The sequence below is a fragment of the Pipistrellus kuhlii genome, unplaced genomic scaffold, assembly GCF_014108245.1.
Source record: "Pipistrellus kuhlii isolate mPipKuh1 unplaced genomic scaffold, mPipKuh1.p scaffold_m20_p_16, whole genome shotgun sequence".
NCBI lineage: Eukaryota > Metazoa > Chordata > Mammalia > Chiroptera > Vespertilionidae > Pipistrellus > Pipistrellus kuhlii.
In genome coordinates, this window is record NW_023425471.1 from 2,290,964 (window position 1) to 2,315,399 (window position 24,436).

At 36.2% G+C, this 24,436-nt stretch overlaps 1 protein-coding gene across 1 annotated transcript in view; it reads left to right on the forward strand.

Annotated features, from left to right (window-relative positions):
* GLRA2 (glycine receptor alpha 2) overlaps positions 1–24,436 on the forward strand; it is a 154,601-nt gene that overhangs the window by 29,047 nt on the left and 101,118 nt on the right. The window contains exons 4-5 of the mRNA XM_045582286.1: positions 10,484–10,551; positions 18,599–18,822. Of these exons, the coding sequence (XP_045438242.1) occupies positions 10,484–10,551; positions 18,599–18,822 (292 nt within the window). The remainder of the gene's footprint in view (positions 1–10,483; positions 10,552–18,598; positions 18,823–24,436) is intronic.

Sequence of the window (24,436 nt, forward strand, 5' to 3'; positions counted from 1 at the left end):
CCATGTATTTGAAATGAAATGGAAATACTATGGGCTGTTTAAATCGGAGTCATAATCCTCCCATACAATTTTTCAATCCATCAGGCAAAATCAATTTTTAATAACATAGCATTGTTAATCAAAATTCAGTGAATTCGGATGTTTTTCCTCTTATGTTACCATCAGTGTTGACAATGGGGAAATATAAATGCTTACATTTAAAAATTAAAAAAATACATAGACTTCTGTGGATGCCACTGGCATTTCTTTACCCGAGACAGCTTATATTCTGATCAATAAGATTCACTTAGCTTTTATTGAACATCTACTATGTGCTTAGTAATATACTGAAATGTCTTGGGAGACATTACAGTGAATCAGATCTGAACCATACCCTGTCTAGAAAATAATAGAAAAGATTAGACACATTTGAAAAATTTACTATAACATGATAAGGGTTATGAGGCTATAATAGTGCCAAGAAAGATGATATTCAAGTTAGGATAATTATGGAAAAATTCACTGAGTAGGTATCATTTGAACTAGATTTTGAAAGAAGAGAATATTTGAACATGGAAACATATGTATATATGTGTGGATTGCACCTAATTCCATTATTATAAACCCCAATACAGAATAGTTCCTTCTTTAAAAATTATTACTAGAAAAAATATTTTCAATTTGTCAGAACCTAACAAGTTGATGAACCTGCTATTCATTTTGCAATGTAGTAAATGATTCAATTAATATGAGAGAAAGTTATCTTCAATTCTATTTTTGTTACTTCCTAAAATGAAAGGAAATATCATTTGGGTTCATTAGAAATTCTCAGATCTCTTCATTTCAAATCTAATTCCAAATGACATTTAAAACTGTCTTCTTCTAAGGTCAAATGAGCCTCTATTTATTATCTCCTCCAACTCCAAGAGAGCAAGAATCTTATGTTTCTCAGCATTTCTCCATCTGATGACATTATATTATAGCACAAATAAAAATATATGTAAATTACCCTTATAAATTTCTTCCAACATGAAAGTTTCCATTTAGTCTGAGATCTTTAAGATGGGAAATGAACCTTGTCACCACAAGCAAAGTGCCCTACATCTCCCAGAACACAAACTACACACTTTAAGGTGACTAGAATCCTGCAATGAACAAAAAGGCAGCTGTTCACCTGTATTAGAAAGACTTTTAACAAAAATGTTCTCTCCATGATGTTTGCTTGGATACACCCCTTTCCTTTCATTTGGCATTTCTTATAGAATGACTCAAGGGCTTTATAGAAAATTGTCCTTAATGCCTGATTTTTTTAAATATTTATCCCCCCCCCCCACCACCACCAACTCACTTTATCATTATAAACTAGAGGCCCAGTGCATAAAATCGGGGTGGGGGGTGCTGCCACCTGCCTTGGCTGGCCTGGGGCCTGTGGGCTGGGGGCAGCTCCTGTGTTGAGTGTCTGCCCCCTTGGTAGTCAGTGCGTGTGATAGTGATCCGTTGTTCCGCCGTTCAGTAGATTTGCATATTAGGCTTTTATTATATAGGATTATATAGGATGATAATTAGAAGACCAAGAATATACTAGGTACATAATGGGTACTCAATAAATGTTTGTTGATTTAATGAATGACTAAAGATTTATAAGATGGAAAGTCACATAATTTAGCAAATACTTGTAAAGAGGAAGCAAATTAAAAATTTTAATAAACAAATCCAAAAAATGAATATAAGTTTAATAATAATGCCACATTTTCTTCACCCAGAGTATGTTTAAATTTTTTTATTTTTTTTCTTTATTCTAATTTTTGTGTTAATGCTCATCCAAGGATATTTTTCCCATTGACTTTTAGAGAGAGTAGAAAGGGGGAGTGGAGGGGAGGGAGAGAGAGACAGAGAGGGAGAGAAACATCGATTGGTGCTTCCCACATACACCCTGACTAAGGCCAGGGATCAAACCTGCAACCCAGGTACATGACCTTGACTGGGAATCAAACCTGCAACCCTTTGGTGCAAGAGCCAATGCTCTAACCATTTTGCATCACCAGCCAGGGCTAAATATTGATATTTCTTAAATCTATATTATTTGTTGATTTAAATGAGAGATTACTTTCTTATGAGAGTCATATCACCAAAATATTTTAATATTTAACATATTAATAATTTGGTTGAGCACAACAATATAAAGCTCATTTAATTATTATATAATATGTGATCTGTATTGAATAACCTTTCTGCTCATGCTATCATTTTTACTTTACTCTTATAGTGTAGTGATTTTCCACCAGGGGTGATACTTTTTTCTCTCGGGACATTTGGCAATGTCTGGACACATTTTTGGTTGTCATAACAGAGACCCTAGGAGGTGGGTGTTACTGGCAACTAGTGAGTAGACACCAAGGAATATCTTACTGTGCAGGGGACAAGCTCCCATAACAAAGAATGATTTGTCCCAAAATGCCAATATTCCCAATTGAAAAATCCTATTTTTAATACAGGCAGCAGCAGCAGTGATCTCAAACCTACAATGTTACAAGAAAGTTATAAAAGGTGGTTTGATCCTGCTAAAATATTCTACAGAGCATAGAACAGAACAGTGTTTACAGAGAGAAAAAAAAGGAAATTGTGTGAGATGGGCATTATTTCAGTAAAGAGTAGTATAGAAAATGTTGGGAGGTCTAAGTTATAATCTCAACATTTGTTGAATTAAATAAGAGATGACTTATTCTATATTTAAATGTGTTTAATGTTTACTCTATATTAAAATGTGTTTAATGATGTACCTCCTTACATAGGCCTATTTTGATAATCCAATGAACTTGTAATAATGATAGTAGTACTACTACTATTACTATAAATAAACTATACTTTATTGAGCAACTGTTATGGGCCTTCCATATATCACTAATAATTCTCACAATTATCATCAAGTTAAGCATCATAATGATCATTCTACAGAAGAACTAACAGACTCAGGAGTTTCTGTAAACTGTGTAAAGTTCACAGATGGTAATAAGCAGAACTAGTGGCAAAAAGCAAGTCAGACTGGTAGTTGCCATACTTCAGATATACCTTTGAGGAGTGTGACACATGCCCAGGCTTTCTCAGGACAGTCCTGGTTTATGCCGGGTATTTCTGTGTAATTATTAATAGCACCCACTTTCTCTCATAAAAGTGATTCTACTATATCAGATAATGGTACCTGCCTTATTCCTTCTCTTTAAATCATGAATAAATCTATAACATGCAAAAATAGAAACTTGTCAGCATTCTTAAAGCCCTCTGATATGGATCTGATCGATGTATTGTACATCTGTCCATTCACTCATCCTTATGTGAGAACAGTTGACAACTGGTAACCATTAGTAAAAAGGACTCACAGAGCCCACCATTTGGTTCTCCTTGTTTAAGCTACCTTAAGAGCTAAACTAATTGCTTTGTCTGCCAATTTCATAATTTTATCACATGACTGACCCAAAGCAAATTGTTTGCTAGACAATCTCACCAGGCTGTGGGAATCAATAAATGCCCAATTTCTTTCTCTGAATATTTTGCTCTTTGCACAGACCTGGATGTCAGTCAGCAACCCAATTGAATGTTGTAGAACTGGTAAAATCATTTTGACCTTGTGCTGGGAAGAAGAATCAATTACATATAATTCATTTGTGGTGAATTTTCAAGAAGGTGAATATAAGTCAATGGGATATATTGTGTAACTATCTCTAATTACCATCATGGCATTAAACACACACACACACACACACACACACACACACACACACACACACACTACTTTCTCCATTCTTTTAGATTATGTGCCTCAAATCATTCCTCACAAAGGGAGTATCACAATGAAAAGCCATTCCCTCCCCTTGCAATCCTCCAACGCTCCTTTTTTCATGGGCCATGCAACATAGAAAGCTTTCATAAGAAACAGTGCTTCCCCATGTTCATACAGGGAGACTCTGACCTTTAACTACATATCTTCTTGCATCCTGTGTGCTTTATTTTCCCCTTTATCACTTGAGTTAACGGCAAGAAGTTTTCCTCTAGACAAAAATCTTATGCCAAAGAAAATTTAATTTCTGTATAATTCAATCACATATATTTCATATATCATTCCCATCCAAGGGCCCCATACTAAAGCAATTGTAGTACTTGAGGACATGTTAAATTATTTATGAGAAATAAAATGCAAAATGAAAATGCCATTCTTTTCTATTTGTGGCAAGAGAGGGGGAAAAAACATTTTCATTTTAGAAATGAAAGAATTTCCTCTGTATTAATCTTTTGCCTTAAAATGATGTTGGGAAATAACATTAACTGAGGCAAAACTAATGATTAGTGATTAGTTGTTTTGGTTTTATACATGATCCCCTATTTTTCCCTTCTGCTTATTTTTCATATTTGCTGCAGGCTTCTTTTCAATTGTTTTCCAGCTTTATTGAAATATAATTGGCATATATATATATATATATATATATATATATATATATATATATATGTAAGTTTAAGGTGTACAACGGGTTGATTAATACACTTATATGTTGCAAAATAATTACCATCATAGCATTAAAACTATGAAATAATTAGCACTGTAGTGTTAGCTAACACCTCCATCACATCACATAATTACAATTTCTTTTTGTGGCGAGAACATTTAAGATCTATTCACTTAGCAACTTTCAAGTATACAATACAGTATTGTTAACTACAGTCACCATAACTTATTAATCTTATACCTTTTGAACAACAGCTCCCCATTTCCCTCATCCCCCACTGCTCTACTTTCTGTTTCTACCAAGTCAGCTTTTTTAGATTCCACAAATAGGTGTTATCATGCAATATTTGAGGTGTTTTTACTTTCCCTTGTCCCATCTTCTCCCAGGAGTGGCTATAGTTTTGAATCAGTGACAGCCTACATTCTCAGTGTGGAACTCTGGTCCTTGGGTCTGAAGGGGGCAGAAACAAAGAATGGTATTATATATATAATGGCATTTCATATATCTATATCTATATCTATATCTATATCTATATCTATATCTATATCTATATATCTATATATATAGATATATAGATATAGACATATAGATATATTACATAATGGCATTTCATATATATATATGAAATATGCTAATTAACCAGGACCCTGTAATGAGTCGACCAGACAGGAGGAGGTTGTGTGCACAGTGTCGGGAGAAGGGTGGGCAGGGACCTCCAGCACCTGCGCTGGGGGAGGGCCTGATCAGCAGTGGCTGCGCCTGTGGCTGCTTCAAGGGCCTGAGAGGGAGGCAGGGCCAGATGCTGCTGAGCCTGGGGAGGGAGGCAGGGCTGTTCTGGCAACTCAAGCGCAGCGCGGGAGGCACCTAGTAATTTTGAGTTGAGCGTTGGGCTCCTAGTATATTGATCAAAGGGCCAAATCACTAAGATGATATAACAATTCTAAAAATATATATATCAAACAACAAAGACCCCAAATACATGAAGAAAACATTGGCAAAACTGATGGGATAAATAACACTTCTACAATAATAGTTGAAAACTTTAATACCATTTTCAATAATGAATAGAACTTCTACAGAGATTGGTAAGAAAACAGAGGACATGAACAATACTATAAACCAACTAGATATAACAAAGATATACAGAATGTTCTGCCCAATGACAGAATATACATTCTTCTCAAGCACATGAACAGTCTCTAGGATAGTCCATATATTGGGCTATAATACAAATCATAATGAATTTTTAAAGATTAAAATAATAAAAAAGTATTTTTTCCAACCATAATAGAAAGAAGTTAAAAATCAACAATAAAAGGAAACCCCCAAAATTCAAATAATCCATGGACACAGATAACAGTGTGGTGAAAGCCTGAGTGGGACTGGGGAGGAGGGAGTCAATGGGAGAAATAAATTGGGGCATCTGTAATACTTTCAATGAAAGATACTTTAAAAATATTTGGAAATTAGTGTACTTGTAAATAATCAATGTGTCAAAGAAGAAATTATAAGGGAAATTAGAGATGAATAAAAACAAAGATACAACATAGCAAAACTTATGTGATGCAGTAAATGCAGTGCTCAGAGGGAAATTTAAAATGTAAATGCATGAATTGAAAAAGAAGTCAGATCTCAAATCAATAACCTAATATTACAACTTGAGGCACTAGTTAAAGAAGAGAAAACTAAACCCAAAGTTCTCAGAGAAAGTAAGTAATAAAATTTAGAGAAAAATAAAAGCAAAATAGAAAAGCAATTAGAGAACCAACAAAACAAAAATTGGTTTTTTTTAAAAGATAAAAAAATACAAACTTTTAGCTTGACTACAGAGAAAGAGAAGGCTCATAAGTAACTAAAATCAGAAATGAAATTAGAGAAATTACTTACTGACCTTACAGAAATAAAAAGAATTGTAAAAGAAGATGTTAAACAAATTAGATAACCTAGATGAAATTGTACAAATACCTAGAAACACACAAATTACCTAAACTGACTAAAGATTAAATGGAAAATTTTAACAGACCTGGAGCAAGAGATTGAATGAGTAATAAAAAATCTTGCAACAAAGAAACATTCAGGGCCAGATGTTTTTAATTTGAATGAGAATTATCACACATCTTTCTCAAATCTTTCCAAGAAATAAAAGAGGAAAGGATACTTCCAAACTCAGTCTTAGAGGCCCACATTACTCTGATATCAAGCCAGATAAAGACATCTCAAGAAAAGAAAATCACAGACCAATATCCTTTATAAATATAGATGCAAAGCTCCTCAACAAAATGTTATCAAAACAAATCCAATAGCATTAGTAAAGAATTATACTGGTATATCATGAGCAATTGGTATTTATCCCAGGAATGCAAGGGTGGTTCAATATCATAAAATCAAAGCAATACCCCATAATAACAGATTGAAGGAAAGAAAATACATCATCTCAATTGATATAGAAAAGGCAGATGACAAAGTCTAATGTCCTTTCACAACAGACAGAAGAAAACTACTCAGAAAACTAGGAATAGAAAGAGATTTGTTTGACATGATAAAGAGCATTTATGAAAAATTCAAAGCTAACAACATGACCTGACTTTATGCCATCTACAGAAAGCATACCCAATGATAAAAGACTAAAAGCTTTCTCCCTAGGATCAGAAACAAGATAAGGACTATCTTGTTTCACTATTGCTATTCAACATAGTATTGGAACTTTTCTACAGAGCAATTAAAGAAAAAGGAATAAAGCATCCAAATTTAAAAGGAAGAAGTAAAACTATATTTGTTGGTGACGTGATCCTATATATTTTAAATCCCAAATAATCTAAAAGGAAACTACCAGAGCCAACAAGTGAATTCAGCAAAATTGCAGCATTTAAGATCAATACACAAAAATCAGCTGTGTTTTTACACAGCTGCAATGAACAATCTGAAAAAAATTAACAGTTCCATTTAAAATAGCATCTACAAGAATAAAATACCTAATAATAAATTAAACCAAAGAGGTGAAAGATTTGTAGCTTCTATCATTAAGATAATTCTATTGGCCTCAGATATTTTACTTTTATACTTAAAAAAAAGTGTGCCTAATGTTAAGCAATTTCTGCCTCTTACAAACTCTGTGACCTTAAAAAAAATTTAACTAACCACCTTTGTGCCTCATTTTCTTTATAAGAGGGAGGGCATGGCAACACCTAACTATTGAAGAATTAAATAAGGCGACTACTGACACACAGTGAGGATTTAATATGTGTCAACTCTTATTATATGCATGTGCTAATCCCTCATTAAAAAAACAAAAAGCTTTTTTTCTCTTGGTTTTATATCTAAATGCAAATGAACCTTGAGACAATGCCTAAGATTGAAGAGGTCAGATGTAAAGGATAAAATTATCCCAGAAAGTTACAAACCAATGGGAAATGCTGTGATTGGTGGGTCAGAAGGGAGAGAAGATACTTTCTAATGAATGCAATGGAGCAAATCGGTTGAAAGTTTCGGTTTGGGGGATCAGAATGATGAGACACAGAGTCTCTGCTTTTCTAATTACTGTGACATGACTTTAAGCAAGTTACTTAACCTCTCTAACCCCCAGTTCCCACATATGAAAAAATGTACTGGAACAATAAAACAATTCCTCTTTGTAAGGATTAAACTAGGTAATTGTAATATAACTAGTAGAGGGTGCCAATACATGGTAGCTTAAAAATTTTTTGAGTTTAGCAACATACTCACACTGCCATTTACTGGGAAGGATAAAAACAAATGTATGGCCTTTCAATGGTTCCAAGTCAGAGGCCAAACAGATATTGTACAGTACAAGAAAACACTCCTGTGAAGATGGCATTTCTCTTTTCCTATTTCTTTCCACATCATTCATTTTCTATATATCTTGCATATAAAAAATCATGAAAGTTTTCCATCATGAATTAGACAATCTAAAATAAAAGGTTTTAGTGTAAAAAGAACAAAAATGAAAACATATAATTTCTCATGACTCGCTTCTACCTTGCATAATGTATTTCTTATTAGTAGAAACATTAGTGTTATAGAATAGAATTTTATAACAAAAAAGATACTCTTTTTATTTTGTTTTGTTTTGAGTAACCAAAAAACAAAAATGATATCAAGCAGAGCAGGAAGTGACTATGGAGAAGCCATCTTAGCAGATGCTGAAATAAGGGGGAAGGGATGAGTACAAGACTTGGAGGCTTTAAAACATTTTGGTAATATGGTGGTGTCGCCTAAACCGGTGTCACCTAAATCGGCCTTCGGACTGAAAGGTTCCAGGTTTGATTCTGGTCAAGGGCATGTACCTTGGTTGTGGGCACATCCCTAGTAGGGGGTGTGCAAGAGGCAGCTGATTGTTGATTCTCTCTTATCGATATTTCTAACTCTCTATCCCTCTCTCTTCCTCTCTGTAAAAAAATCAATAAAATATCTTTTTTTAAAATATGGTGGTGTCTGCAAACTTTTTAAAGTAATACATTTTTATCAGAAAAGCTAGTTATGCTGGAAAGAACAACAGATGAACATATCTCTTTCACCAAAACTCTCCACTCCTTTTACAAAGGTCCTTGCCTGCAGATTTAAGTTTGCTGTTTAGCCCGTTTCCTTTCCTCATTTTGAAAACCCAACATGGACTTGTAGAGTTCAAAGACATGGTGTTCAAGTGCCACCATAGCTGTATTTTATTAGCCTTTGAAGGAGGTCTCAAGCCAAACTCCTCCTCGTTCGGATCCTATCAGCTAAGTGAGTAGAGATCCAACTAGGTGTAGCTTGCATCAGGCTGCTGAGCCTTTTATTTATTTTATTCATTTTTAAATTTCTTTATTGATTAAGGTATTACATATCTATCCTTATCCTTTTATGAGTGAAGACAAACTTCCACCAGGAAAAGCAAAGATGGTTCATTGCAGTATGTTCTTATCTCAGAAAGCACAGGGGAAACTTACATGAGGGCAATAAATTCCCCAGCAAAAAATTAAACTGAAAATCATCAGAGTGATTTATCTATTGTCAAAGAGCAAAGAGTCTGTGGCCATATTTTTCTGAACACACCTGACCTCATCTGATCTCTGAAGCTTAGTAGAGTCTGGCCAGGTTAGTGCTTGGATAGAAGCCAAGGGGGATGGGAAAAGAGAGCTAGTCCCTGTCTCTTTAAAGAAAAAAAAAAGGGCTTTATTCAAAGCACATCTAGCATTAATAAACCATTGCTTTTACATTATATTTGCTGAGGCAACAATCTGGACATAATTGACATCTATTTTTTTATTTTCTTAAAGTGAGCTAATGTTCTTAATATTTTTGTATTTCTATATGTAATTTTTCATTGTAAGAGTTCCAAGAGGTTATAGAAAAATGGGGTAAATTCATAGGCATGAGAATAATCAAACTAGACGTACTGATTTAAAGGGTGTCACAGGAAAGGTGAACCCTGACCCATGCACAGTTCAAACTATAGCTCCATTTCAACTCATGACCCAGGCTTATTTCATCACCGTGGGGTGCTCACTGTTAATGTCTACAGTATTGTTGAGTCTAAGATGAAAAAAATCCACCTACCCAAAAGGCTATTTTGATAGCAACTATTGACAATGAATTCAGTTTAAGTCTTCAGTTTGTATTTTCCAAGTCCAAAATTCTTCAGGGTAAGTTACCATTGCTTAACTGTTATTATTTAAAGTACCAATGGGAATGCTATCACTATAAACCTCTGGGTAAACATTTTTTTTTTTTTGCACTCTCACCATCATTTTATTTTTGTTTACATCTCCAGTCATTTGCACAGATGTTGATGAGGCTGCATTTTTTGCTTCCATGTGTATTGCAATATTCTTATTGCGTTCTGCAGGTCCTCCAGTAAACGTTACTTGCAATATTTTTATCAACAGTTTTGGATCAGTCACAGAAACCACCATGGTAAGTGCTACAATGCCACTGGCAAGAGAAAAACTTGACTTGATTATGCCATGAACACAACCTGTCAAATTTTCTATTTATTGTTCAACTTGCAGGGCCTCCTGTAAATGTTACCTGCAACATATTTATCAACAGCTTTGGGTCAGTTGCAGAAACTACAATGGTGAGTGGGACTGAACATTGAAGCCATGGTGTGAAGGAATGGGATCTAAGAGCACTATTGTATGTCTGTGGGATATTTACTGGGTGCCAATTTCCAAGTTCATTCACCTTTAGAGAGTAATTATTTATACTCTTTTACTTTAGAAAGTCATTAGTCAAGTGCTCATTACTTAAAACTCAATACTCTTTTATCCATCATGCCAAGGAAATTTTGAAAACACTTGATGCTAGTTAGATTTAGGTAAAGATATAGTTAAGGATATTTAAATACTTGCATCTCCTATGCCTCAGAAAAATAATTTCAAAGTTTGGAAAACATTTTCTAGCCATTATTTTTCATATACTCTAAGTTTTAATATAGTCAGGCCTCGTGTATACAATGTTTTAAGATATATACCAAGGGGCTGACTTTACAATAAACACATTCATGCACACACACACACACACACACAATTTTGTTGGCAGTAGAAAGTAGTCTTGAGTCTATAGCAATTACATGCATGGCTTTAAAAAAATAACATAAGACTATTTAAAGCTCATCATAATGTACATGCAAACATGTTTCACATATGTGGAAATGGTTTTCAATACTTTAAAATTCACTGGATTCCTTATAGATGTCATGGTTATGGTGTTGCCTTTACACAGCCTATTTGGTCAGTAGCTATACAGTGCTAGGCTACAGTGTGGAGATTGCTTTTGGAGTGAAATATTATCTTGTTCCCTATACAATTTCTTTTATGTCCTAAGTCAATTGGCTGGTTTTAATTTTTATGACTGTAAAATATAAAACCATATTATTGGATGAGATAAAAATAAAATATAGTTGAGCTTGATCAAATAGTAATGATGGCTGATGTACTATAATAGAAACACTCAAGAAGTGAAATAATGAGCACAATGCCACTGAGAAGTAAAAAATAATGTTCCCCTGTTTTATGAATTTTCTCTTTGAGCCTACTAGGACCATGTCTAACAAATTATTGTACTTTTCAGTATCCTTGATGCTAGAAAAAAATAATTTATGTTTTACCACTCCTTCCCACTGGCAAAATTAGGTATAATCAACCCCACTACCCACTATAATATTATGACATACAGTACTCTGGCATAGCATTGTCCAGAAATGAGACTTATGGGCCTTGACAGAACATAGTGCATAAATAATTTTACCCAAATAAGATAGTTTTGATAGGGTTATTAAATGACATAATAAAAGCTGAACATGGAAAGAATACTGAAACTCTGAGCTTGGCATTCAGTCTGTGTCTCTCCCCTCTTGGTTTTATCCTGATAAATTTCCCAGCAGCACAAATCACTGTCACCAGCTTTACACGATGGCATTCAATGACAATATTTGCACGACCTAATGCTAATTGCATTAATTAGTCTCCTAAGTTGCTTTGATTAAATCTCCTCATTGCATTTTACCCTCAATCAGAAATGCAAATGCGCACCTTTTCGATGCTCATTAATGCAAGAAAAAGCTTACTATTTAAGGAGATGAACATGGAGACTATGGAGATCCTTGTTTTCCAGAGTCTTTATCAGCTACTGAAGGTGTTTAATAAATGGGCTGCTTTGATGCTTCTGGTCATTTATGATGGTGTTCTTTGTCAAGTTTCCTATGAGTGAATTTGGAAATCATTGCTCCAGTGTAATATCAACAGCTTGTCTGTTCTGCTGCATGAGCTATATTGAATTACATGGTCAGAAGAGTGATGTGCATTAAGCTTCTATTTTATTTCTTAGCTTTTAATGTAATGACAAACTTCATTTGTTTTTTTAAGCTCATTTATTTTCTTCAATATGTGTGAAGCTAAGAAATGTTTTTGAAACTATCATATTTAAGTCAAATATAAATCCTTGTACCACATAAGGTAGGGACTGGCAAATTTTCTTTCTGTAAAAGGCCATTCCATAAATATTTAAGACTTTGAGGGCCAGGCAGTCTCAGTCAATTCTGCCCTTTGGCATGAAGCAGTCATAAACAATAGTAAGCAAATTGATGAGGCCACACTAAAAAAAAATACTTATGAAAACAGGCTATGGCCAATTGCCAACCCCAAGTTTAAGGCATCACATTTAAATATCCAGGTACTCATAAGAATGTATGAATTTCTCCACCCTCAAAAGGGTCTTATCTTCCCAGCTCCCTTAGGCCCTGCTTGGGAATCTACCTGATGGTAGGGGTGTCGAACTCAATCAGAGAAGGGGCCAAAATCTAAAATCCAGCCTAAATCGCGGGCCGAATGGTTTACTGAACAGTCATAAACTGTCATTGTGATGGAAACGCAGCGGAGTGCAGTGATGACAGCGCGGTGCGGGCCACATTGCAAGGCCTGGCGGGACGGATTTGGCCCGTGGGCCTTGTGTTTGACACATGTGGTCTACAGTGTCATCACAGCCTGAGCTTCCTTTACCAAAACCCAAGGTTCTACCATCCATGATTTTACCCATACTTTCAGAAATTTGTCTCAAAAATTGATCAAAAATGTTAAACAGAACCAGATTCTTTCAAGCACAGTAATGGATGTGGTCATTGAGGACAGTGATTATGCTATTTGAGGGGTAATAGTTTCGCTTTCTCTAAATTTTCTGGAATAGATTTTTACAAGAATACCTCAGAATTTTGAGTTTCTAAACATGATTTTCCTCTCTCTATATGTGCCACTCACACCACATAGCCCTATAGCATTATTGCAAGATTTATTTTAGGTGTTTATTTGTTCCTAAATAAGAGGCAATAATTTTCTGATTAAGAACTTGACACGACTTTCTTTTGGTGCTATCCAGTTTTCCCCTTTTATGTTTGATGAAATCCCATAATATGTTGGATGAAATACTAAGTAATTGTTGGTATTACCTGCCCACAAAACAAGGCTTGCTTACAGATTGAATGTGGCCTCTAACTCACTCTTCTGATATGTTAGTGTTGAAGATGTGTGCTCACAGGATAGCATATTTGTGTTATTCTAAGAAATATTTTTATGGATCATTATGATGGCATACATTATTCCAAAATACATACTTTTGTTCATTAAGAGCCACAGGGATCTGTTGATGGTCATTGCTATTGTGTTAAGAGTATTCAGTGGAACAATGTTTTTTTGTGGCTTCCAAAAGACTAGTAAGGGATGTATAATGAGAAAGGTTATGTTGTTTTTGGGAATGACAGTTACCATTTCCTTTTCTTTCCTCCTTCTCTTTAGCTGCTGATGGCAAATGAATTTACAGGATGGGGATTATATTTGCAAACCCCTCTTTCCTGATTTAAAGGCATAGTTTGGCAATATTAATAATGTCAGTAAAGGTCAAGAGGATTTGCATGACATCTGCATGCAACTCTCTCCAAGGATAGGCCATCAGAAAATGGAAAAAGCCCAGCCAATGTAGCTCAGTGGTTGACTGTCAACCTATGAATCAGGAGGTTATAGTTTGAACCCAATCAAAGCACATGCCCCGGTTGCAGGCTGGATCCCCAGTAGGGAGTGTGCTGGAAGCAGCCAATCAATGATTCTCTCTCATTATATATGTATGAGAGAGAGAATAATTTCTTTCCGTAAAAGGTCATTTATATATCATTTCCTCTCTCTGAAATCAATAAAACATATTTTAAAACAATAAAATGGAAAAAAAGAGGGTCTCCTCAAAGCTTTCTAATGACTGCCTGGAAGGATGTGGGCAGACAGAGGGACTGTGGGTGCTGAACACTCACTACCCATGCCACAGCATCAGATCTGACACCTTCCTCACTGAACAGATTTGGAGAAAGGAAGCAGCAAGAGCTGAAGTATGCAAAATTTGTCCACTTAGTGAGCATCTTCACAATATGATCTTGGCTCTCCAAAATTCTGTCCCGGAGGAACAATTCCACATTCTCTGCGGATTACTGTTGCAGGGTAAAGAGTTGTTTTATCTCTGATCTGAAATTATGTTCCTGAGGAACTGGATAAGAGGTAGACAGCTCCTTATAAGAACACATGCTGTGTTATAACTGCTGAAATGACACTATCAGCTCCCTTTTATTCTATAGCTGCATAAGCAACTCATAAGGAGATGCAAGCTTATTAGGAATAGCAGGTAACTATCTCTTTTATTTTTTATTTTTTAAAGAAGAACCAAGAACCTTCCACAAGCCGGGCATTTTGTTAAACTGAGATATAAGGTGACCTTAGCCTCTACATTAACAACACAATGTTAAATCCTGAATTCATCATAAAGTAACTGCTTCCCCATGATTTCAAATTCAAAGGTAACTTTCTATATCAAAGCTAGCATAGACTCAAGATGATGAAAACTGTACTACTGTACAGCCAGAGGTTAAAACCAAAGTGCCACATAGCCACTGTGGGGAATCAATGAAGAATACCTTTGTCTTTGATAACATAACATAATTGGATTAAAATGTATATGCATTTTAAATAATAAAACAGTAATGGTAAGGTTTAATAAGAGTATGTATAAGGCAGTGTGGGAACCTCAATGTACAAATTCCAGGCTAAATATAATAGTACAAAAATAATTCAACTTAAGGAAACAATCTTTGTGGCATCAGCTCCATATTAGAAATTACCAGAAAAAGTAAAACTTTAGAAATTCTCAACTTAATAGGAAATAACAGTATGGAATATAGGTACCTGTATTACCTATATTAAGAATATAGTAAATACTGTACGACTTATACATAGCTTATGAAAAAAATATAAATCCATTAGCTAATCCAATATCCACATAGTCAATAATAGGAAGATAAATTTTAACATAAGGAAATATTTATTTGAAGTAGAATCTGTCTCTGGAGAGAGATGACAGTGTAAAAGAAAATTCAGACTGCATTTAGGCATGTCTCTCAATATTTTTCTCCCCTTTAATATTTCATTAAACCTAGAAGCAAAAATAAAAGCAAAGAAGACTACAGAACAATATAACTAACTCGTGTAGTTTGGAGTGTCATGAGAGAATAAACCTATCTATAAATAAACAGAGATGATGCACAGATAAAGCACCCATGAGTAATGTCTACCCTGCAGTGACAATGATAGAAAACTGAAAAAAATTACAGAGGCACAACCTCAGAAAATATTTTCTTGGGCTATCTACTTCTCTAGGTCCTTGGGTGTCCTTTTCTACTCTAATAGGTGTTAAGGGCTGCTATTTATTTTGGAATAGTGTATGTCATCATAAATAAAATTATGGAAAATTTAATTCCTATATTTTATAAAGAACAAATACTTCTATAAGATCTAATAAAGGACTTATTTCACATAATTCCTTTAACTGTGGCATAAGATATATGTTCTACTTTAAGTTTCCAATTATCCTTGCTTACAAATAGGAGGATTAATTTATTTTAAATTAACTGTTAAACAGTTAATGGTTCTACTGTGGCATAATAGGTTCAGTGATCTTTTTAAAGTTCTAATAGTGGGAGAATCTATTTTATTATTTTATCTCTATATGTAATTTAAGAAAACACTCAGGAAAACTGGAGAATACTTGTGGAAAATACTTTTTTTTAAAAAGATGTTACATTCGCTGTAAAAAAATTACATTGAGATTCTTTTGAAAGGTCAATGTTTTCATATTGTATGCCACTAATGTAATGCTCTCTAGAGTCTCTCAACATGCATATTTAAATGTTTCACAGGTTCAAGGGAGAATTGCAATGTATCCTGGTGATTTTGCCTCCCCATACATTTTATCTGGCTTCTTATGTCCTCTTGCAGCCTAGCATCCTATGATTACTTCCTGGGTGTCCCTCCTTGGCCTTGTGATGGCCTAAAATATTTAACCCATTCACTTCTGTTATTTCCAGCTGTCATTACATTCTGTATCTAAAGTTTCTCTACCTCCACAATTGGAATTGTTATGGATAACTGGTTCTCACTCTAAGGGAAATATTGATAAAAGGGGTGAATATCAAGGACTGTAGAAGCTCCATTTTTCCCCCTCAGAAAATCTTTAAAAATCTCACAATTGATACATCTAGTGCATACTTATATTGAATTATTACATTTTCAATGGCCTTTTAAAATTTTTCCAAAAATCACACCTTCCATTCTTTACTCACACAAAACCCTGAAGCTTCCAGTAACTCCTATTGACAATGAAACACAGACCTGGTCATCTCTTTCCAGTTACAACCTTCTGGTCCCTTTGGACAATTCCAAAATACATGATGAGGAAAACCTTGAGGTTCTGCCATTCCTTTGGTTGGATCACTGGGGGAGGGAGTATATACACAGTGAACACATAGGATGGGATGGAAATATGGATGGGCCAAACACAGCACTCTCTTAGGTCTGAGAATTTGCTGCACAGGCCTGGTATAATCTCAAAAGTCAGCTGGTAAAGTTTTCCAAGTCAGAAAGTCATTAGGTTGTACAATTGAGAATTATTATATAAGGTTATTTCTTTTCATACTTCAGCCTTTCAAAATAAGCTGAGTTTTGATGACTAATTTTCAGAAGTTAATAACCATTTGATTATTAGCATTCTCTAGGCCATATATATTGAGCACTCATTCTAAAAGCCATACCTTCAAAATACTCTATCAGCCTGATCATCAGCATGGCTGTATTTGAAAAGAAGTCATGGAAAATTGAACAGTTTAGTAATACCATGTTTTCCTGAAAATAAGACATCCTTCGAAAATAAGACCTAGCGCATGGAAAGATAAGACATCTCCTGAAAATAAGACCTAGCACAACTTTGGGAGAAAAAAATTAATATAAGACACTGTCTTATTTTTTGGGAAACAGGGTAGGTAGAAAGAACTGAACTGAAACTCTTTTCCATATACCCTGATCTTTATAACTTAATTCATTTTTTTCTTTTGGCCCTGAAGTTAGTTAACCAAAACTGACCATCCTGAGGTGGCCTCCATTATAGCTGGTAGAGTAACTAACCATCCCAATTTCACCTGGGATTGAGTGTGTTCCCTGAATATGGGACTTTGGGGACTAAAACTAGGAAGTTCTCAAGCAAACAAGGACAAATTGGCCACCAGTAATGTAAACAATTATCAAAAGTCCAGGTGCCAAAGGTGTGGAAATAGAGCAAATTTGAATAAAATGGTAAAGGGAAGAATGTAAGAAGGAATGAGTACATATCACCCTAAATGGGCACACATGTCAGGAATGGACAACTATTAGCTCTAAACCTTAGTCCCACTTGACCAGGGAATACAGTTGAAACCTACATGGGGTCCACTCTATCAAGCAAAGCAACAGTTTCCATGAATCTAAAGACTTTTGAGTAGAAATCCTCAAGAGAGCAATCGCTGCCCTATGCTGATTCATTAGCACCGAAAGAAATTTCCAGACCAAGTGGGAATAACAGGGTGTACCTGAGGCTCCCACGAAAAGAACACATTTGTTAGAAGGTGCTCAGGTGAGAAGAACATGAAAAAGATCTCTGTTTTGATGAAGCATCAAGTTGACTACTATAGATACCCATTCACATAAGTGCTAAAATATTTAATAATTTCAAAAGTAAGTAGCTGTACGGGAATTATCAATATGAAACACATTAATAAATATTTATGTTGATGAGTTAAAGAAATATTGCCCCATCATGTAAGAATTTTTCCAAAAATATTTTCACTATCAAAAGTACAGAGTGGGCTTGCTTCTGCCCAGAGCATCTGAGCAGAATGAGGAAAGAGATCAGAGCATTTCTGATTTGGAAAATGAATCCATTTTATCTGACATCGCAGACTGACTTCTGTACTCATCATTACCTTTTCCTATAGAAAAATCGGCTTGAGTTGATACTGTTTTCTCCAATAATTAGTAATTCAAATGTAAACAATTCAACCAAGTCTACCTGATCTGGCTGAGTTGTTTTTTTTTACTTTGTCCCCTTTCCCCCCACTCCTAATAAAATGGAATGGTTTATTTTTGACCACCGTATACACACCCTGCTTTACTCCAAGGTATAAACCAACACTGCACCAAATTAGAGAGAAGAGTGAGGGAAAATGTAGATGGACCTCGTATGCCAGAATGGGTGATAAGTAACACCTTTCCATGGCATTTCTGTAGGATTACCGAGTGAACATTTTTCTGAGACAACAGTGGAATGATTCACGTTTGGCATATAGCGAGTACCCTGATGATTCCCTGGACCTGGATCCATCGATGCTAGATTCCATTTGGAAACCAGATTTGTTCTTTGCCAATGAGAAGGGTGCCAATTTCCATGATGTTACCACTGACAACAAATTGCTTCGCATTTCAAAAACTGGCAAAGTGCTTTACAGTATCAGGTAAGCTTGCTTTGACTGCACCTGTTCAGTTCGCTATATTTCTCCTGGCCTAGAGCTGTCTAATTCTGCATGGCAAGACATATGTGAATATTTGACTTTTGTGGTCTCTTGTTTATGTTTTGAATCTTAAAGTTGGTGAGAGGTTCACATAATCTCAGAGGGTGATTACCTAAATATATGTGTGTGTGTGTGTGTATATATATATATATATATATATATATATATATATATATGTATTGTATATGATGGTATTGTGTAAATATCTGCACAAATGTGTTACTGATGAATTCAATAAAGAAACCAGAGCCCTTTAGTTCAATTATAATAGAATATAATGTACAAAGTATCATTTCAAATAATACTGTCATACAATAAAATTTAACCACTCCCCCCACCCCCCACCACACACACACACGGAATTTCAATGCTCACCATGGTCACTGACACCATACGTCGGGCTGGGTGAGTGGAAAACTGGTTCTAATGCCAGCTTTGCTTCTAACTAAACATGTAAACTTGATCTCTAAACTTTTCTTGAGCTTGAGCTTGAGACAGACAATTCTTAAGATCCATTTTAGCCCTTATATCCTATCTAATAAAAGGGTAATGTGCAAATTAACCATCACTCCATCACAAAGATGGCAGTGCCCATAGCCACAAGATGGCAGCGCCCAGTCTCCTCAGCCATCCCAGAGTCTCCCCATCCTGCAGGGGTGGCCACTGAGAGCAAGCAGTGTGAGCAGCCTGGCAGAATGCTTATGTCATGGCTGAGGCAATGAGGCGCCTTGGCCACCGAGGGCCTCTGAGCTGTGGAGAGCCTCTGAGCAGCAGGCACAAAGGAGCCAGGCCCCACAGAGAGCTACTGGTGCATGGATTCATGCACAAGGCTACTAGTTCTAATATAACATCCAAAATCTTCATCAATCCAAGCTCAAAATAATCTCTCTTCTCTGAATTCTAATAACAGTTTCTCTGTGAATTTCTAAAGCTCTTATTTCTTAATATCTCACATTTTGGTATTTCTATACATGAATTAGCATAAGAACATGGACTTTGGGAACACAACATATCTAAAATCAAATCCAAGCTTTGCCACTTATTAAGTAACGTAACACATATCCCTCAGGTATCTTAACAGTAAAATGGGAAACACCATATTTATTTCTGAGTATTCTTGTAAGACTGGATGATATAGAGCAAATATTTTTATTTTTTGTTACACAGGGCCAGACAGTATTTTAGCTTTGGGGGCTCGACTGTCCCAATTTTGTCACAACTACTCAACTGTGCCATTGTAGTGTAAAAGCAGCCATAGACAATACTCAAACAATTGAGTGTGGCTGCATTTCAATAAAACTTTATGTTCAAAACCAGGTTGTAGACTAGATTTGATTCTTTGTTCATACTTTTCTGACCCCTGATATAGAGTATATAAAAATTCTTGCCACCACCCTGGCCAATGTGTCTAAGTTGGTTGAGCATTGTCCTGTGCTTCTAGAAGTTGCTGGTTTGATTCTGGTTCAGGGCACATGTCCACTTTGTGGGTTCAATTCCTGGTTAGGGTGTATATGGGAGGTAACCAATCAATGTTTCTCTCCCCCTCCCTATCCCTTCCTCTGTCTCTAAAACCAATAAAAACATATTTAAAAATACTTACCATAATACATGACACAGAGGATGTGATCAATAAATAAAATCATGGCTGTTTGTATATTAAAGTTAACATTCTTTCAAATTAGTAAGCTCTTTTTATTCAACATATTTGGATTTTGCATCTTCTATAATCCCTCCCAAAGGCCTAGACAATGTATTGTATATTAGACTGTCTAATACACTGTACAAGTATTGACATTTTAAAGATCCTTTATAAAATTATTCCTTTTTCTCCAATATTATTATCCCCCCCAAAAATGGGCAGCTAGTAGCTTTGTGAATAATTTCTACAAGTTTACAGACTCATACTATTAAAACTTCATTTTACAACTCTATATACAATTTATGTTTGTACATATGTTGCATTCTTAACCTAGTAATTTCACAGCTTGATGATGGCTGACATCCCCAATGCCATGTAGAACAAAGGAAGCTACTCATTTGTAAAAAATAATCAGTCACTGCTTACTTAAAGAACGAGGAAATTCCCTTATTTTATTTTTAAGGAACTTTACTTTTATTCTTATAAAAAAATTTAAGGAAACAAAATATTACACTTGGTGATGCATTTGGTGTAAGATGCAGTATTGAGCACAACCTAAGTTGATGTGACCTGATGAAATGGGACATATGTAGAGCGTGGTACAGGGGGGAAGAGTTATAAAAAGCAGCACAGGGCATCAGCTGCTCCAGCTAACCCTCTGGGCTTTGGGTGGCATTTGCTCTAGAAAATACCTAGCATCTTGCACTGCTGCAATAAAACCAGGAATTTTTTGTTCCATGAAGTCCTTTCTATTCTAGAACTACGAAGAATATAATGTTCCCCAGACCTAGATCCAGAGGCAATTCTATCTTTGGTTCCAACTGTAGCACATTACAGGCTTTGAAATACATAAAATAGCTCTGCATGGAGTGGAGTTTGTCCTGTGGCTGGCTGGGTTAGTTTCTCCTCCGCTGTTTGTATTCTATGAGATTAATGAATAAACTGACCGAGATAGATCCCTACAAACTCCAGATATTAAGATTAGGACTGACCCCCTCCTTAAGGGATGCTTAATCTGAGGGGTAGGTGAAAACTCCAAAGTGCTTTCCAAACAATCCTATCTAATGACTGATTCCTTAAATCCCCTTGGGATTTAAAACTTTGCACATTTTTTTTTTTTACATTAGGTTATTTCAACTCTTTTTTGTTTGTTTGTTTGGAGAAAGACATAATTATCTTTCTAAGGAAGCTATGACCTTCCAACTGTTAAAAATTGCTTCAATGCCAAAACCGGTTTGACCAGTGGATAGACCCTCAGCCTGCGGACGGAAAGGTCCCAGGTTTGATTCCAGTTAAGGGCATGTACCTGGGTTGTGGGCACATCCCCAGCAGGGGGTGTGCAAGAGGCAGCTGATCGATGATTCTCTCTCATCGATGTTTCTAACTCTCTATCCCTCTCTCTTCTTCTCTGTAAAAACTCAATAAAATATATTTTTAAAAAATTGCTTCAAGGGTTACTGCATGTACAGAACTCACTTTCTAGTACAGGTATGACATAGCAATGTTATGAAGGAAATACTATTTGCCTTTAATGCCTTCTTAATTGACTTACCAGGTACCTGGGGGTCTTTGTTACCCTCAACTGAAGAAAGTTTTCTAAACTATAAATAATTATAGGTTTGTCCCTCCACAACAGTACCTCATAGCACCAAGGTATTGGCTACCCTCATAAGGAAACTCTCCCTGAACTACAACTTATTCCTTAATAGTGTTGGAGGATATTTGCTTGTTAAACCCTTTTGATGCCATTCATAATTCTAGGTATTGATGAGTCAGCCTTCCCAGCAGTACTTGTTGTATAGAGAACTCTTGGGGATTGACAAGCCTTCCCCCTCTAATGGTAGGTTACAGACGCCACTGAGTGTAGGTGGAGTGTAGATTTCTAGAAAGCTATCCAATGGTGCTTTCCAAACAATCCTATCTAATGACTTACTCTACCTACCCACATACAAGGACAACTTTTTTTCACATAGCTATCCATCCTTGCCTCATCCTAAGGTCCAATGCAAGAATTTAAAAAGATTCCAGCTTTAGTAACAGAATGCTTTTTATGGCATAGGAAAAAAGAACATTCTCTATTTAGATGTCAGAGCTGAAAATAAAATGCACAGTGAACTAAACCCTGTTTAAATGTTACTAATGGTGATACTTTGCTTATTTTACTCTCAGTTTTGATGAGATGCATAAGTCCATATTTTCTGCTAGAAAGCAGCTATAAAAACCTGTGATTTCTTCTCTCCGTGCTTATTTGGATCATGTTTATCTTTATATTCTATAATCCAGGCAAAATTACATTCTCATTTTCCTATTCTATGTCCAAACCATCATTAGTTTGGTGACTTGATTTAATGCAGTAATTAATGACTGTAACATAAGTGCCCACATCAGAATTAAGCCGTGAGTTTTCAGAGAAGTGCTGGGAAATGCCATGGAAACCACAAGGATTCCATTCTTCCTAGAGGCATGCAAGGTTGGGAAGGTGGGAGGCACTGGCATGCACATACGCTGGTGGACTCCAAAAGCTGAGCTAAGTGGTGTGGAGGGAGTATTTTTGGAGAGTAGTTTTCAAAAAAGGCATGGCTGACAGAAGTATTAAAGTCTTGAAAGTGGGTTCTGTATGTGACAGACTCTCTTAAAGTGCTGAAAAGCTCTGCTGAGCTCCTAATTTGGTTCAGAAATACACATATACTCCAAGGCATAATATCAGTTCAAACACAACAGAGTAAGGGAAAAGAGGAAATTGTGCAAAGAAATACATGGCAGCTGGAATGACCACTTGCCTTTGGTTGTTTACCTGATTGAACTGGCAATAGCAACCAGTAGGTTTTCCTCCATTTGGAGGCAACTTCCCACTGCATTAACATTCATCAGAGGTTGCTTTGAAAGTGACGGTGCAAATAGCCATACCAATAAGGTGGCTCATGACATCAGGAGCTCCACACTTCCACCATTTACTGTATCCTCCAGGTTTATAAAACAGCCTCTATAACCCCATCAGTTTATCATTCTGCGTCTTAGTTTCCTTATCTATACAATGAGTTTGAACCAGGAGATTAGATGAAGTCTGAAGCTCCTTCTAGATCTAGTAAAAGTCTACTAGAGTCCCAGTGCACACATTCATGCACCGGTGGGGTCCTTTGGCCTGGCTTGTTAGGATCCCACATTTTCCGAGGGGTCCTAGATTGCAAGAGGGTGGTTCTCGAGCAACACATTCCAGAATTGGGCTCTCTCCTCTCTTCTCCCAATATTATGTCACTTTCTCTCTGTATCTGTTTTGCTTCTTTCATCTCAATTTACCCAAAGTTTGGTGGTAACTGAGGACTTGTGGGCATTTAGCTGCAAAATGCAATTATTTAGCAAACAGGATTTACTTAGCCTGGAATCTAGTGAGTTTAGGGCAGGACCCTGCTCAATGTCAGGCTCCAACCCAGGCCCTTCTACCCAAATGGAGTCCTGTGGCTGCAGGAACCTCCTTCCTCCCACCTGAGCTGCTCCTTCACTTCCTTCCCTCCCAGGAGGTTGCCCACTGGTGCTACTGTCTGCCCAGAAGGAGGGAAGCTGTGGCTGGTTTCCCAGCCTGGAATGGTAGCAGAAAAATTCGCTGCCTCCACTGGTAATCAATATTAAGTGAATGGGCCAGCACAGGCACCAGATGTCAGGGCCGAGTAGGTCTTGCATGTCTCATCATTTAGCTAATTGAGTTGAAAAGTTTCTGTAAGGGCTAGACCCTCGACCTCTGTAATGGGCTAGAGGCTCCCTCTGTATGGAGCCAGAACTGAAGTGGGAAGCCAATGGGTTAGAGGCCCAGTGCATGGATCAATGCACTGGTGGTATCCCTGCAGACCAGGCCAAAACTGGCTCTCTGCCATCCCTCAAGGGGTCCTGAATTGTGAGAGGGTGGTTCTCGGGTGACGTGTC